The sequence below is a fragment of the Spodoptera frugiperda genome, chromosome 31 (assembly GCF_023101765.2).
Source record: "Spodoptera frugiperda isolate SF20-4 chromosome 31, AGI-APGP_CSIRO_Sfru_2.0, whole genome shotgun sequence".
Taxonomy (NCBI): domain Eukaryota; kingdom Metazoa; phylum Arthropoda; class Insecta; order Lepidoptera; family Noctuidae; genus Spodoptera; species Spodoptera frugiperda.
In genome coordinates this window covers 5,991,422-6,006,633 of record NC_064242.1, presented here as the reverse complement: position 1 = coordinate 6,006,633, position 15,212 = coordinate 5,991,422, and the positions used below count along the sequence as shown (strand labels likewise).

At 34.0% G+C, this 15,212-nt stretch overlaps 2 protein-coding genes across 3 annotated transcripts in view; one reads left to right on the top strand and one right to left on the bottom strand.

The window, feature by feature from the left end:
* Positions 1-10,971, top strand: part of LOC118276055 (endoribonuclease Dicer) — a 48,932-nt gene extending 37,961 nt beyond the window's left edge. For both annotated transcript variants that reach the window (XM_035594188.2, XM_035594189.2), the window contains exons 29-34: positions 2,316-2,420; positions 3,551-3,706; positions 4,918-5,129; positions 5,671-5,824; positions 7,136-7,320; positions 8,361-10,971. In XM_035594188.2, the coding sequence (XP_035450081.2) occupies positions 2,316-2,420; positions 3,551-3,706; positions 4,918-5,129; positions 5,671-5,824; positions 7,136-7,320; positions 8,361-8,520 (972 nt within the window). In that variant the 3' untranslated portion in view covers positions 8,521-10,971. The remainder of the gene's footprint in view (positions 1-2,315; positions 2,421-3,550; positions 3,707-4,917; positions 5,130-5,670; positions 5,825-7,135; positions 7,321-8,360) is intronic.
* Positions 10,972-11,359: 388 nt separating this feature from the next.
* Positions 11,360-14,277, bottom strand: LOC118276058 (60S ribosomal protein L18a-like). Its single transcript, XM_035594191.2, has 4 exons — positions 14,111-14,277; positions 13,411-13,587; positions 12,258-12,437; positions 11,360-11,580 (listed from the first exon to the last, which is right to left on the bottom strand). Exons 1-4 carry the CDS (start codon positions 14,126-14,128, stop codon positions 11,422-11,424), a joined length of 534 nt encoding a protein of 177 aa, XP_035450084.1. The 5' UTR covers positions 14,129-14,277; the 3' UTR covers positions 11,360-11,421.
* Positions 14,278-15,212: the final 935 nt, after the last annotated feature.

Genomic DNA, 15,212 nt, shown 5'->3' with positions numbered 1-15,212 from the left:
AATACTCAAACGCTACTCAATATTAAGACGCTCTCAAATGTAGTTCTGTCACTATCAATTCTTTATAAAATGATAGAGATAGCACGTTATTTAAGTACAACTTAAAATTGAGTAGCGCATGAGTATTCGGGCGTAATAGATATATAATTCCAAACTAATTTATGGATGACACGCTAACTTTTTTTAGACATAATAAAAAAAAATTCGCCGCTTTATAATTGAAAACCAGTTGTCACGTACACAAAATACCTATTAAAAATATTATCATAATTTCGGGATTTTATTGCGATTTACGGAACTACGGAATCGCTTACACGTGTCGTGCTTTAATACAGGGCGCTGACATTAATTCGATTGCCGGTGTGTGCTAACAAGATAATAAATATGGTTTCCACGTGTAAAGATTTGTTTTAAATTTTTTGTCTTATGGTCATTTTTTATTGCTACTTATATAAGATTACATAGCATTTTTTTTATTAATGAACGTTATGGTTTTAAGCAAGCTACTATGATTTATCACATTCTATAGTTTTTTGACATTTTTCTTGCTTGTAAAATGATGCCATACCATAATTAAGATTTTTTGTTTTGGCTAATTTAAGTAGCCTTTACATGACTTGTAATTAACAAAAAATAAGTCAATGTCCAATTCGCATTGAGCAAGCGTGGTGATTAATGCTAAAACCTTCTCCATGCGAAAGAGGCCTTTGGTCAGCAGTGGCCACTTATAGGCTGTTGATGATGGTGATGATGAACACAATTCCTATTAGTTATTGAATCGAAAACTATGTCTGCATAGCAGTATAGATTCCTACTTTGTAAATATCTATTAATAAATATAATAAACAAAACCATAACAATATAAAAACGTTATACATACCTATTTAAAATTAATGCTTTATTGATGAATGACCAACAGACTGATAGACGACACGCAGTCAAAACTATACGTCATAGAAAGCACGATTTTATTATACACATTGCTGTTTTGAATACTATAGATAGGTAACATTAAGGAAAAAAATGTACATAAATCTTTTTTGATATTAAATGTATATAAAAAAGTATCTCAAAAACTGACAAAACAATATTCTAACAATAATTTTATGTTGATGACAGGTTTGTCAATGAACCGTATAAATAGATTAAAAAAACTAAGTATAACTAATTAAGATTATTCAAGCATCAAATTAAATGGCGCCCGTTTAGGTGGCGTAGCGTAAACATAGCATTAGGCATTAGATACGTTAATGCTTATCCCAAAATGGTAGTGCACGTTTCTTCAAGTTTTTTTTTATCGTTGCTCAACACTATGGTTTTCTCCGTTGTCGTGGGTGTATTTACAAATATTCAATTCGCATACACACGACACCCAGACCCGGAACTTATGAGACAACTTGTGGATCAGACAAAGGGTTGCCCAGCCATTGCGCCAACCGTGTAGCCAATTATGAAATGAATCGAAATAACTCAATTAATGATAATATAGTACCCTAACCAAAAAAATATTTTCGGCTGTCGCTTTCGGTCGACCAATGAGACGAATGATCAACAACTTAAAAACTGAATCAACTAATATTACGGTCTTTGGTATTTCATTAACAAATACTTAGTCTACTCGCCTATACGATAAAGATCAAATCAAGTAGGTTCTTGAACTTCGCGAGTTGATCGGTCAATGTTGACCGGTGATGTGATGACTCATTGTCTTACTAAAGCGATAGAAGGAAGTTTTCTCTTTAGATTGGCAAACATGTGTACCTATGGTCAAAGTCAATGTGAAACACATGCTAGTGTAGGTACTAAGTTTTCCAAGACAAGACTGTATAATTGGATCAGAAAAAAGTTGCCAGCTGCTATGGAACTTTTCAGATAAAACATGCTTATGGGTTTTCCAATTGTACCTATTTACCAAATTATCATTTAGTAGACTGGACTTTAATATGACATTTGTTAAATCGCCGAATTGTATTCATTGAGGCTCCCAGTACCACAAATGTTGGACCAAAGTACTGCTTTTGGAATTTTAAAATAATAATGATCAGACAAATTTTGACTTACACTGAACCGAGGCCTTGGTTATTATTACATTTCCATCAGTTCCACGTGTAAGGGTGTGTACACACCGATGGTATTGAAATGTATTGTAAATTAATTAGCTTGGTACGGTCACTAGTAGGTCAATCAACCTATCTTTTTCTGTATTACATTTTGAACTTTAAAATCTAATATTGATATAAAGTCGAAAATCCAGTGAATAAAATAGGTAATGTCTGCTGGTGCATGTGTACCTACATGTATTTTTTTCTTTACAGTCTGTTGCCGATTGCGTGGAAGCGCTCATCGGTACCTATCTTTTAAGCGGCGGTGTATTAGGTGCTGTCAAAGTGATCGAGTGGATGAGAATCATACCTCCACAGGTTTGTATTGATATCTATCCATACAATACTAATATTATGTACTATCTTTCCAACCGTGGTTTCATAAATCAAGTTTAAACCATTCCTCAACAATAGCTACATCCATTAGTCATCAATTTTTATCTTTTTCTATGAAGTGACAAGAAATGAACAGGAATAAGAAATATCAGTGCCTTGAATAAAAAAATACATTCTAAGGCTCATATCCGCTACTAATGTTCATTTTCCTTCCTATTTATAGTCAGTATAACGACTGAAATCAAAATACATTAATACTAACACATATATATAATTAATGATGATTGTGCTTATCTCAACATCGAAGTTGTTGTCTAAATTATTGTGATAATTTCTTCCAATCGATCACGCGTTGTTTTATACTTTGTTACCTACCTACTGTAATTACGCAAGGTGTAATCTAGAGATAAATTTCGCCCATATCGCTTTCTTGTATCGGGACAAGCTCGCTACACGTGCCCAAACTGCCCAGCCACTGCTAACAAGGATCTAATTGGTACTAAATAAAAATTGCTGAACAATGCCCCTTGAGAATTGAAACTAAAGTGTAAATATGTACTAAATGGTTTCTTAAAAAAATGAATTCATGATCATTACCCGGAATCCATTCGTCTACAGCTGAACCAAGCCTTTCACTCATTTGCCATAATCCCCATGCTTGACGGGCACTTAGCTTAGTGGATCCCTGAAACAAATTTAGGAGATATCATAAAAGAAATAGCATTACTAATGAACACACTACAATTGCTTTAACCCTTTAACCGCCCGGTTAAATATCAATCTACACTAAATAAGGAGGAGCAATCGTGTGAATAGAACGAAATTTTCATTACAATTGCAACACTAAATAAGGAGGAGCAATCGTGTGAATAGAACGAAAATATTATACATGTTCTCCGCCGCAGCAATACGACATGAGGGGCAGGGACACAGAAATATTTGTCGCATATATGGGACACAGGCGGTTAAAGGGTAGCTAACGAGCTGGACTTTTTGTTCTGTAAAACTACATGGGACATAAATAGTGAATGTTATCCAACTTGGGTACAAATATTTTCTTGGTTCGAACGTGAATATTGTTAGTAAATTATAATTGAATGACTTCTTTTCAGGACGAATTTGCGGAATATTTACACAGGCGTGTGTCTACTGCCATCACAGACAAAATGACCACTCCAGAAGATATAAACTTCTTACTGAACTATTCTAGAAATGATGTGGAAACTATTTTGAACTATAAGTTCAATGACCCCTCGTTCTTATTGGAGGTAAGGAACTCATATAATTCAAAATTGATTCTAACCTAGAAAATGAGAAACTACCTACAATTTTATTAATATTAAGATACTAAACTTATGGTTGCCTCGTTGGCCGAGTAGTTGCGTAAGTGCAACTTTCGGGTAAGGGTCTCTGGTTCCATTCCCCGTATTTCAAAAAATTTAGTAGTAGCACAGAGTCTGGAAATGCGCCGGGTATATGGCAATAGGCTCACCACCTAATACATGGGACTCAACATTAATTGTGAAAAGTGGGTGTACATTTTAGTGGCATTAGGTGCCATAATGTGCACCTATGCCTACCCCTTCGGGGATAAAGGGTGCGATGATATAGATAGAAGATACTAAACCTATCGTATTCATAAACTACCATAAAATATTATCTATAGAATGACTAAAAAATATATTAGGTAAGGTAAGTTTTAGTAATGTTTGGTTAGTTTATTATTTACCATGACCTTCATTTATCAGCTCGTGTACCTATACACGTGTAATGAAATAAATACGATCCAAAGTCTAGTACTTAGGTACTTTTTTGTACACCTTTTAGCACTGTCTGTCAACAATAATAAGACTACATAGGTATTATCATGACCTTTATTTTGTAATAGAGGGCACGCTTTATACCATACATCAAATATAACGATATATGCGGAACAAAGTTCCTTTTTTAGGGGAGATAGTAATAATCCCCACACTTGGCAGGTGGCTTGAAGACCCTAATTAAGTCACCGAAAATTTCGAGGATGTTCGTGCTTAGCTCTCTTCGGGAGGTATTCCACATTGGGCACCCGTTTAAATGGCACCCAAGCTAATGGCACTGGAGATGTTTCACTTACGGTACTCCATCATAGGTATTCTTCGTGGGTGCCATTTGTGGAATTCTATTTTATTCCACATATGGCACCTGCGCATAAGTAGATACTAGTATTGAGAAGTTTAAGTTTCTCTGCACGTTAAATGATATCGAATATGACCCGTAGAGAGTTTAATATAATATGAAGTTATGGAACATCTCTGGTGCTTGGGTGCCATTAAAACGAGTGCCCAATGTGGAATACCTCCTCTTCGGTTAGTGAAAATTTCAGGGTATAGCCGAGTTCGAAAATTAGTGTGTGTAATTATAAAAATAAAATAGAACAATGTTAAGTACTTTGGACGTAGTAAAAAATGGTTTAATGATGTATTTTCATATGTTATAGGCATTGTCTCACGCTTCATATATTCGCAACAGAGTGACGCGTTCCTACGAACGCCTAGAGTTTCTTGGCGATGCGATATTGGACTTCCTAATAACATCACACATATTCGAAAACTGCCGGGAATTGAAGCCTGGTGAGATGACGGACTTAAGATCAGCACTCGTCAATAATGTTACCTTCGCATCTTATGTCGTCAAACTTGGGTTACACAAGTGAGTAGTCACTTCTCCAATTAGGTAAATCAGTAATCCCCAGGGTTGGATTGGGATCAAGAAACTTAACACGTTCACTGGCACCATTATTTTTTTGAAGTTCATAGCGATGCCGCCCTATAAAGCCACGCGGACACGCCAGATTATGTACTGAGAATTCCAAAAGGCAATTTTGGCTAATTTTCGAAATATCACTAAAACATTTAGGACACGCCTGGCGTGTTCGAGGCGTAGTTATAGAAATTCGCAAGAACACGCTTGGCGTGTCGGCGGCATTGAACGTCGTAGGTACTTAAATGAGACCCGGGATGTAATATCGAGATTTATTGATTTATTTTTTACTATTTTCTTTGCTTAGCAACTTTGAGTTAACTGCCTTAGGCATAAAGTTTAACAATGCTCGAGTGAATGCCAGCATTAACATAAGACGGTTGCCGTTTGCCATTTACTTCCCACAATAAACTACAAATCTACCTATTTCTATTTTCAACATAACATAAAGTTTTAACCATTTATTATAAGAAAGTATTATACGTTACAGATTTCTATGTTCCGAATTGAATCCGACGTTAGACAACGCTATTATAATGTTTGTGGACCACCAAGTGCAGAGGAACCACGAGATTGTTGAAGATGTCCTTTATTTGCTTGACGAGGAAGAATGCATCATCGCCGAATATGTCGAAGTCCCTAAGGTTAGTAAGCACTGCCCTTCTAACCACTGCTTTATCAATATCAGGACGGAATATGTCAACTGTAAAGTCTTAGAGACCTTTTTCCATAATTTCCATACGTCACGTCAAGTAGTCTTGGTGATCGCAATTGTTTGTTCCTAACCCACGAGATTTACATAGAATTTGAAAGTTTTCACTAACTAAAAATCACGGTTTACTCATGTAAATATCTAGAGAATAACCTCAATTAGTTTCGAGTCACAGAGGGGCTCTTCATCATGAACAGCGTGCGCAGGCGCAGGTTGCGCACAACCTCGCCGTTAATTTAGTATGTCACGATAATTATTATAAAAATTAAAAGCTTTCATTCGATTTGATCATAATCTCACAAGTCAAATTAAAACATTACTTTTACAATTTTTTCTTACTTATTCTGGACTACACTAGCTATTAACAGATAAAACAATTATTAAAATTGTACAACAAAATAAAAGAATAATAAGTGGAAAGCAAAACATAGGATTACTTTAAAACAAGATCTACTAATTAAGACTAATAGTAATAGTCTAAAGACCTCACTTGACACTAAGTAAAATATTAGCATACATTGAACCTTACCCAACTAATAATAAAAGATGGTGCAATATTTTGCAAATCGATTTACAAATACATAATTTATTCATGTGTATACATATTTAGATCTTCTATAAAACGAGTAAACCTAATGGAATGTAAAAATGTACCTTTCTTAGTTTTTGTATAGCGGCATTTTAATGTTCTATATTGTATAAAAATAGGAACCATTTAAGATAATATAAAATTTAATTGCAGTTTTATTAAAAATAGAAAAGATTGGTGGATAGATACCGTATCGATTATAAACTCGTTTTGTTATTGCGTTTAGTGAAAAAATTGCATTTGTTTATATTTTATTTAAAACCATAATATTATACCCCGTTGTTAAATGACTTCTAATAATATGATCGTATGCGCTTTTAACACATTATATTTATTGGTCTACCGGCTACTGCACAATATGTCTTGTCAAAAAATCAGGTATCCAATATCCAATGGAAAGAAGACAATATTTTCAAAAAGTAGCATGATTGGTCATCATTAGTCGGAAGTTAGCCAAAACATAATAGTGATTTTCCTGTGACCCTTAGAAGAGACCTTTGTTAAGATCTGAACATAATCCCTACACTTGTCAGGGAGAATACCTACAAATGGTCAATTCAAAAACAAGAAGACAAGCCCGTCCATTTGATGAATATTCTCCGTTTGCAACAAAACTTATTTTTTTCTAATTATTATTATTATATTTCTTTGCAGGTCCTCAGCGATATATTAGAGGCACTAATCGGTGCAATTTACCTGGACACCGGCGGTGACCTCTCAAAAGTGTGGTCTGTTATATACGGCATCATGCATAAGGAAATACATTTGTTCTCCAGCCGCATCCCACAGCAGCCTGTCAAAGTGTTATATGAGAAAATTCACGCTTGTCCTGTCTTTGGGTGAGTTAAAAACGTTTTATAACGGTAACTAGTAAACCCAGCGAACTCCGTTTCGCCACCAACCGCCTCCTGTTTTCCTGCTTGAATTTTCTTAGCTAAACCTCACGGAGACCTTTCCAATGAATACAAAACCGTGGAAATCGGTTCGTGCATTCTGAAGTTATAGCGTCAGGAAGGAAAACCCTACTTATTTTTTATATTATAGATTAGGTATATACATACCAAAAAAACACAGGAATATCGAAGGCATGCTCTTATTGCCTCTTATTATTATTAGTTTTCTCACGATTTATGCAAAATCGTGATATTGATAGGTGCCAATGTCGTGTAGGTATAAAGATAAGAGGTACCTACCGTTTTAGGTATACTTAGTCAGCTAACGATTGGGTTCATATTGGAATACAACTTAAAAAGGTCTTGTTTTCATCCCAATTCAAAGTTTGCGCTTTATCCGTAGACTAAAGAGAAGTAGCTATATATAGTGATGTTACTAAAAACGTTTCATCGCTACAGTAGCGCCACCTGTTGACGTTTAGTAGAACTATACCTATTATTGGAAGAGTGTATTATAATTTTGCACATCTTTTCTGTGGGAAAAAAGGTCGTTAAGATTAGTGACGTGATAATTGATAAATCCATTTTAAAATCCAGGTTTTTTTGCATTTAATGGGTCGACGTTTGGCCGCTATCTCACCTGATGGGAAGTGATGATGCGGCCTTCGGTGGAGCACGTCTGCCCATAAGCAACCTATTCACTCGATTCACCAAATTGTAACTTAAAATAAATATAACACTTGGGGGCTTACTCTTGACTCCAATTCCTATCATATTGTGTAATTTCGTACTATTGAGTTGACACACTAGCGCCCATTGCATACGTATTGCGTGAACTACGTGGTATTGGGTTTGGCTTTATATTACGTACTCTGAATGCTATTTTAACAGCTAAGTAGTTCGATTGGGGTTGTATAGTTTTCACATTGAATAATTATTACTTAAAATATTACCTTACTTAAAATTTCCTTTTAATTTTTTCACAGGAAAGCACAAGTAATCGATCGTGAGGTGCAAAAGATAAAAGTGGGTGTTACAATCACTAAGAATGATGCCCAGCACACTGTTTATGGCATCGGTCGCAACAAATCTCAAGCCAAGCGAGCTGCGGCCAAAATGGCGCTAAAGGTCTTAAGCAGTTTTTAAAATCTCCCGCCTTTTTCTGAGGCAGAGATATTTGCATCTACTTTTAGCTAGATACAGACCATAATTTCTACTCGTTTATGTTATTATTTTTTATCATTTTTATCTCAAGCGAAATTCGCGTATACCAAATGAAATTTTAAGAAAGTTTATTTCCTCGGATATATTTATTTATTTATTTATTTACTAGCTATTATTGCGCGGTCTCAACCGCTGCTTGGCTCTTATTTATCTGAAAGTGATGTTTTATAGCCTTTCTCGATAAGTGGATTACCGGAGATCACAAAAATGATAGTTAAATTGGAAAGTAAAGATTATTTTTTGTAATTTTTTACAATTAACTACATACATATATGTATGTTAATGTAGGTACATATTATTAATTATTATTGTACGAAGCAGACTTAATTCTAGAAGTAATGTTTTTTTATCTCAAAATAGTTATTTACTTTGTAATTGTTATAACTATTATACTATTTTAGAAATACAATATGCTTTTTAGTCACCTATGTAGAAGCAATATTTTTATTTCGTTTATTGTTATTAGACTTGGATATTCCGCCTTTACGGTTTGTATGAAGGCTGAAAAAAGAACCTATTATTATAATATTTTTGTATCAAATTAAATTGCATTGTACCAGACGATAAATATTGAATAGAAACATTGTATAATAATAATATGATCATTTATTTATACAAAAGTTATTCTTTTTATTTTTTTTTAAGGAAAGTGCTCGACTAGCTTGTCTAAATTGACTTGACTTGGTCGACAGTATCTTTCCAAAGGTAGATGTGCAATATTTATCGCCAAGTAGGTACTGTACTTAGGCCTTAGTACGAGTTTGTTTTACGTATAACAAGATCGAAACAATAAGCGTTCGCTGATTAATTGGTTGGTTCATTGGAGTCGACCAATCAGAGCACCGAACACGGTCTCGTTTGGATTTCGTTAAACGCAAAACAAACTCGTACTAAGCCATTTGTGGTTTGTTCTTACATTGCTTGTTTAGCAATGCTTTAGAGACAGATTTTAATAGACAGAATTTAATAGTCACCGTTGTATTAATATAAGGTTTAATTGGGAAATAGAAATCACAGAAAAGCTTTTATTGCTTGTTTACAATTTAAATAAATTTAGATATTGTTATCGCTAGAATAAGCCAATTTAATTTCTGGCTTGTTTCACAATTTCCAACGAAATTCATTTAACTAACTAGTCTAATGAAGGTTTTGACCTATTTTTCAATGTGAAATGTGTTAAAATGAGCTAACAGCAAGTCAACGAGACTGTGAAACAGGCCCAAAGTTTAATTGGAACCAAGTAGGTAGTTAATATAAATGTAACAATTTGCATGATAAGATTTTGCATGGAAGGTGACCAGAAAATGTGTGATACGTTTGAACGTACAGGGAATGTTATAATATTAGAATTTTTTACTAAAAGGAACCACTCAAATGTTCCTTGAAAAGTACGCGAATGAGAACAATGAAATGGATTTTTATTTTAACACATATTGGCTGTCGCCCGCGGAGAATAATGACTAGGATTTTATTATTCTCTCTGATAGAATTTAGGATTTTATTATTTTTTCTACTTTATTTTATTACTCATTAGTACATCAGCTACCCGTCAAAATCACTCCAGCCATTTCAGAGATTCACCAGAACAAACGGACAGACAGACAGACAGACAAAAATCGTAAAAAATATTTTGGTGTATGGTATCCGTATGTATGTTTATGCATGTAGTAAAAAGCGGTTATTTAAATATTAAAAACAGTCCAATTTTATTAATTAGTCTAGATGTGTTTATGTTTTTGTTTGTACATTTGTAGATATCCTATATTTGATAGGAAGTTAATGTATCTGGTAAACTTTGTAAAATCCAACACTAATAACATACCCACCTCCTTCTTAATTAGATTTAGCAGTATGTGCTTCTGATTTCCAATGCTATGAAAATTGAGTGAAATATACATGAATCGCATAATAAAAACATAAAAAAATTAAATCGCCTAAATGTTTCTAGTGCCTCTGTATTTTTTATTGTATTTGATATTAATTTACCTAATTGTATTTGCATGTAAATCATCTCTGTAATTCTTTTATTTTGCTACTGGAAAATTCCACAGACTATTTCATTTTTAAGTAATTGTGATGTGGTAAAATTAAAATGAAAAATCTGATAAAATATAAATGTATTGAAGTGTTAAAAAAACGTTTTTGATTGTGGAAACAAACCAATACTTACAGATTTCATTCGCGATGCTGACGCGCATAAATCCCTGACTAATAATAATTCACATAGTTCTGTTTGCCTATAGGGAGCAATAGTTTTTAAATAAAATTATGACATTACTTTTTATCTACATTTTTGCGTAAGAATTTAATAGACGTGTATGTTCAGAATATAATAATCATACTTGTTATTGTCAATAAAAAATAAGAAACTCATTCTGTAATTTTATTTTACAATTAGTGTGATAATCAACCTTTGGCTTAGGCGTCTCACCCAGTGGTTTCGCCGTGTCATGTACTTGCTCTCACATTTTTTCAACTGTACGGCTAACACACCGTACGGTAGAAAAACCGTGACGTGAACAAGAGGCCTAATAAGTATTTAAAAGCAGTGTCCTTTATCCTCGCGAAAGTTTCCATGTTGTTAACATTTTCTAGAGTCTAACCATTGGACAGTTAATAGGACCTCACATTACATTAGAACTAACAGTATTGACATCAGATGCGTAGCTTGAGCTGTTACTTCGATTTGAAGAAGCAACCACTTGATTATTATTGTTACTTTAAATAGGTGTACTGGACGAAACATAAAAATAAAATAGAATATTTTTGTTCCCACATCAGGATGTGGATTTTAATGTTATTATTACAGCATACATAATAAAATTAGAGGAAGTAGGTGCTGGGCCTCTTGTATGCGAAGGTGTTGAGGCGCTTGTGGTGGTGCACGCGCTTGGGCAGAGGGAATCTGATTGTGCTGTTGTGGAACTGCTTCACCTGTGGCCGGCGGCACGCAGACGCCTTGATGACCTCCACTTTGATGATCTATAAATAAGAAAATAAATATTACAATCAAATAATACAGATATAATTTTCGGCGTAAGATGGCAGTAGGTGAAATCATACTAAGGTTACTACTGCACTATTATCACAACAAAATTCGTAAAGAAATAGATGATACAAAAACGCCTCCATTTTTTTCAGGTAATATACCTAAAACCTTCTCCTAAGTCTGAAAAATACTATGCTGAAAACCGCATCATAATCGGTTCAATCAAACGCGAGATAATCGCACACAAACGTTCATACATATGAGAACCTCTTTTTTTAAGTCAATTACATGGATGGGAGGGGTTTAATCATGTATAAATATTAAAACAAAGGACAGAGTAAAATAACTATTGAAATACCTGAGGCATATTATTTTATTCTAGCCTTCTGTATAAGATGTCCCAGGCTCAATTCTCAGATAGAATAAATGTGTATCTACACACAAAGCCCTAACATTTGGCAACATCATAAAACAATAACCAAACATTATGATAATGATGAAGTCTAAAACTTCCCTAAAAAATAATATCTTTTATTTGATTTTATTTTTATTCTAAATCAAATAATAATAATTAACATAAACATTGAACCAGCATATTTCAAACTACTATACAAAATAGCTCTAAAATTTTGCAAGATGAATGAATAATCATAGTTAGTTAGTTAGTTACCTGGATGGAGTGAGCACGGGCTCTGTGCCTGGCTCCCATGTCACGGTAGCACTGAGTGACGGCACCTCCGACACTGAGGTCACGGTACTCGCGGTACATGTTGTGTACACCTGAGCGAGACTCATAACGCAGCCAGATGCCAAAGTTCTTGATCTTCACTGGGCTCTTCTCTGGGATTTCCTGGAAATATAAATGATAGTTTGCATTTTTTACAACAATGTTCTAAGTTTCGGCAGCATAATTTTAGATTAATTGTGGTCATTCGGTTGGACATTAACATCATATTTTATTCCCCTAATAAACATCAAATATTTTATTGCCTAAAGTAAGTAAGCATCTATTTAGCATAAAATTAGTTGAAAACTGTCTATTCTACATAATCCGATGAGAGGAACCTCATTAGTACCATTATTTTTATTGTCATATAGTGTAATTACACTACATTTTAGAATATCCATTTTGTGTGACCTCTCATGCAATGAATCTTTTTGCTACATAGCTTTAGCTTCAGCTTCAGATTGAAAAAATATGCATTAATCTTTTGTTTACAAAAGACCTCACCAATTTATAGCTTTCTATCTTGAAAATTGTAGAATGTTCCATGCATACTTCCATCCCTCATAATAGGAAAGTTGGGGGTTAGAAAGAGACAAAAAGTAGAGCATATCTCTCTAGCTCCACAATTAACTTCACACAAGTAATCTTACCACAAACTCACTTCATTGCAACATGAAGAAAGGACAAACAAACACACTTTGCCATTTATAATATTAGTATGGATGTAAGCCAATCTAATAAGTGTAACAAAAGCATGGTAAAGGAAGAATTATCTGTTGACAATATTTATCAAATCTGATTACTATCTCATGAATACTCATGGAGTAAGAATAATTAAAACAAAATGCTAGGTTCAGAATGCAATACAAAACAACCGATTTCCATTGAATACATCATTACAATGTAACTATCATTTTACAAGATACTAAGTATGACCACTGATTTTAACTTCTACACATAAATTAATGAGTGTAGATGATCCCAAATCCCAACCACAATGAGTTAGGAGAAAAAAGTTTGCACTATCAAGAAAAAACAAAATACTTTTTGCTCACTATAAAAAATATTACACTTAAAATAAAGACACTATACTAACCCTGATAGAGACGATTTCACCAGTGGTCTTCTTGAACTTCTTCAATTGACGCAAGAAGTACCAGAAACGGGACTTAGCCACAATCTGGTCTGGGGAGAAGATCCTCATCTTGTATAGAGGAGGCTTGGGCTCGCTCTCCGAAGGGAGCTTGCGGCCGATGACCTCATACTCCTTCAACTGCAACAAATGTTTACACATGAAACCATGCTTACCTCCAAGTCCATAGGATGGAGCTCACATTACTTTACGATCATTGAATTAAACGACCACGAAACTTTAGTACTTTGTTCCAAGGATAAAATAAGCCCAATTTCTTTACGTTTGTCTTTATAATCTTGAAGATAAACGATAAAATAATTGGGACATAGCGACCGCATCACAACATGACATAACCTAAAAGCGCATTTATTTTTCTGGCCATTTTTGTAAATTCAGGCACTAAGGGCAAACATAATTTTTTCGAGTTAATTAATTTTGAATAAATATTGTATTTATATTCACTAACATAGTAAACTGAGAAATATCAAATAAACTAATTTCAAAAGACTGCACCGACAACGTGTACGCCACACTCCGTCAAACATTTACACTTTTTAACCATCGTTTTTCATGTTAGAGGCACTGATAATGGTTTATTGTTAAACATTTTTGATTTTAATGCACATTTTTCACATATTTTGTATATTTTTTCGAGACTTACCTCTCCTTTAGCCTTCATTTTCGGAGGTTTTAATCTAAAAAGATCTGTCAACGGAAGCGGAACACTGACGCAAAAGATGGAGTTACTCAATGGAAATTGCCATATAAAAAATAAATAGTTTGGTAGAAAAAAGAAGTATTTATACAAAGTATTATTTTAATAATCAAAATTAAAATTATAATCTAATAAAATATGTACAAATAATTGCGATGTACAATTACTTACGATGAACAACGTACAACTAAAACACAAAATATATTTTTACATCATTACTGATTTTTTATTTTTTTTATTTCACAAATTCACTTGGTTAGATATAAAAAGAGTTACAGTTCGTCTACAGATAATCGTAGCAAATCATAAGGTTAAGTCTTTAAAAATGGAACCTCAAAGAGCGAGAGAGTATTAGTGCGTCATCGTGTGAGTAAAGTATTCAAGTATTTATTGCATGTTCTAGGTGGAAAATGCAATATAAAGTCACAATTATATACAAACCCTTTCGGGCACAACAAAAATTTTAAATTTAGTAGGAGAGAGGAAAATACTCTGCTTCCCAATCTCCCGAACCCTAATTCCAAAATGCCAAAAAAGCACCAACGGTTTTATAGTTGTAATTTAAAACTAGTCTGTTATTGTGGGTATGCATTCTTAGGCAGCGCCGATGATCATGGCATCAGGTGATTTGTAATCAAAAGTTTGATTTTGAGTTTATAGTTTCTAAAAGTATTTTTTATGGAATTGGAGACGTTTTTTATTGCTCAATCGTCGATAACATTATATTTTCGGTTGATCCCCAGATAGGAGATCGTACACTATTTTTATAATAATATGTACCTAATAGGATGGCGTTTGGCCACCTGGTGGTAAGCGATGTGGCCACAGGATGTGGCCGACGATGGAGCAGATGGAGCGACTTGAAGACAAACTTGACGAAAATCAACAATATTTAAAACAAAGATCGCTGTTATCATATTTCTGCCCAATCCACTTATATGGAATGAATTATAGATTTCTAGATAGTAAAGTAGGCCAAATAAACGGACACATTAATACCGTACCGTACCGTACTGTTATACCGCACCGTAGCGTCGTGCATATTTTA

Bases quoted from the DNA above. Each gene is read 5' to 3' on its own strand.
- LOC118276058 (XM_035594191.2), bottom strand. The intron at 12,438-13,410 runs GTTAGTATAGTG...TTATATTTCCAG, and splicing joins GTGAAATCGTCTCTATCAGG to GAAATCCCAGAGAAGAGCCC. The intron at 11,581-12,257 runs GTAACTAACTAA...TCTTATTTATAG, and splicing joins CCCGTGCTCACTCCATCCAG to ATCATCAAAGTGGAGGTCAT.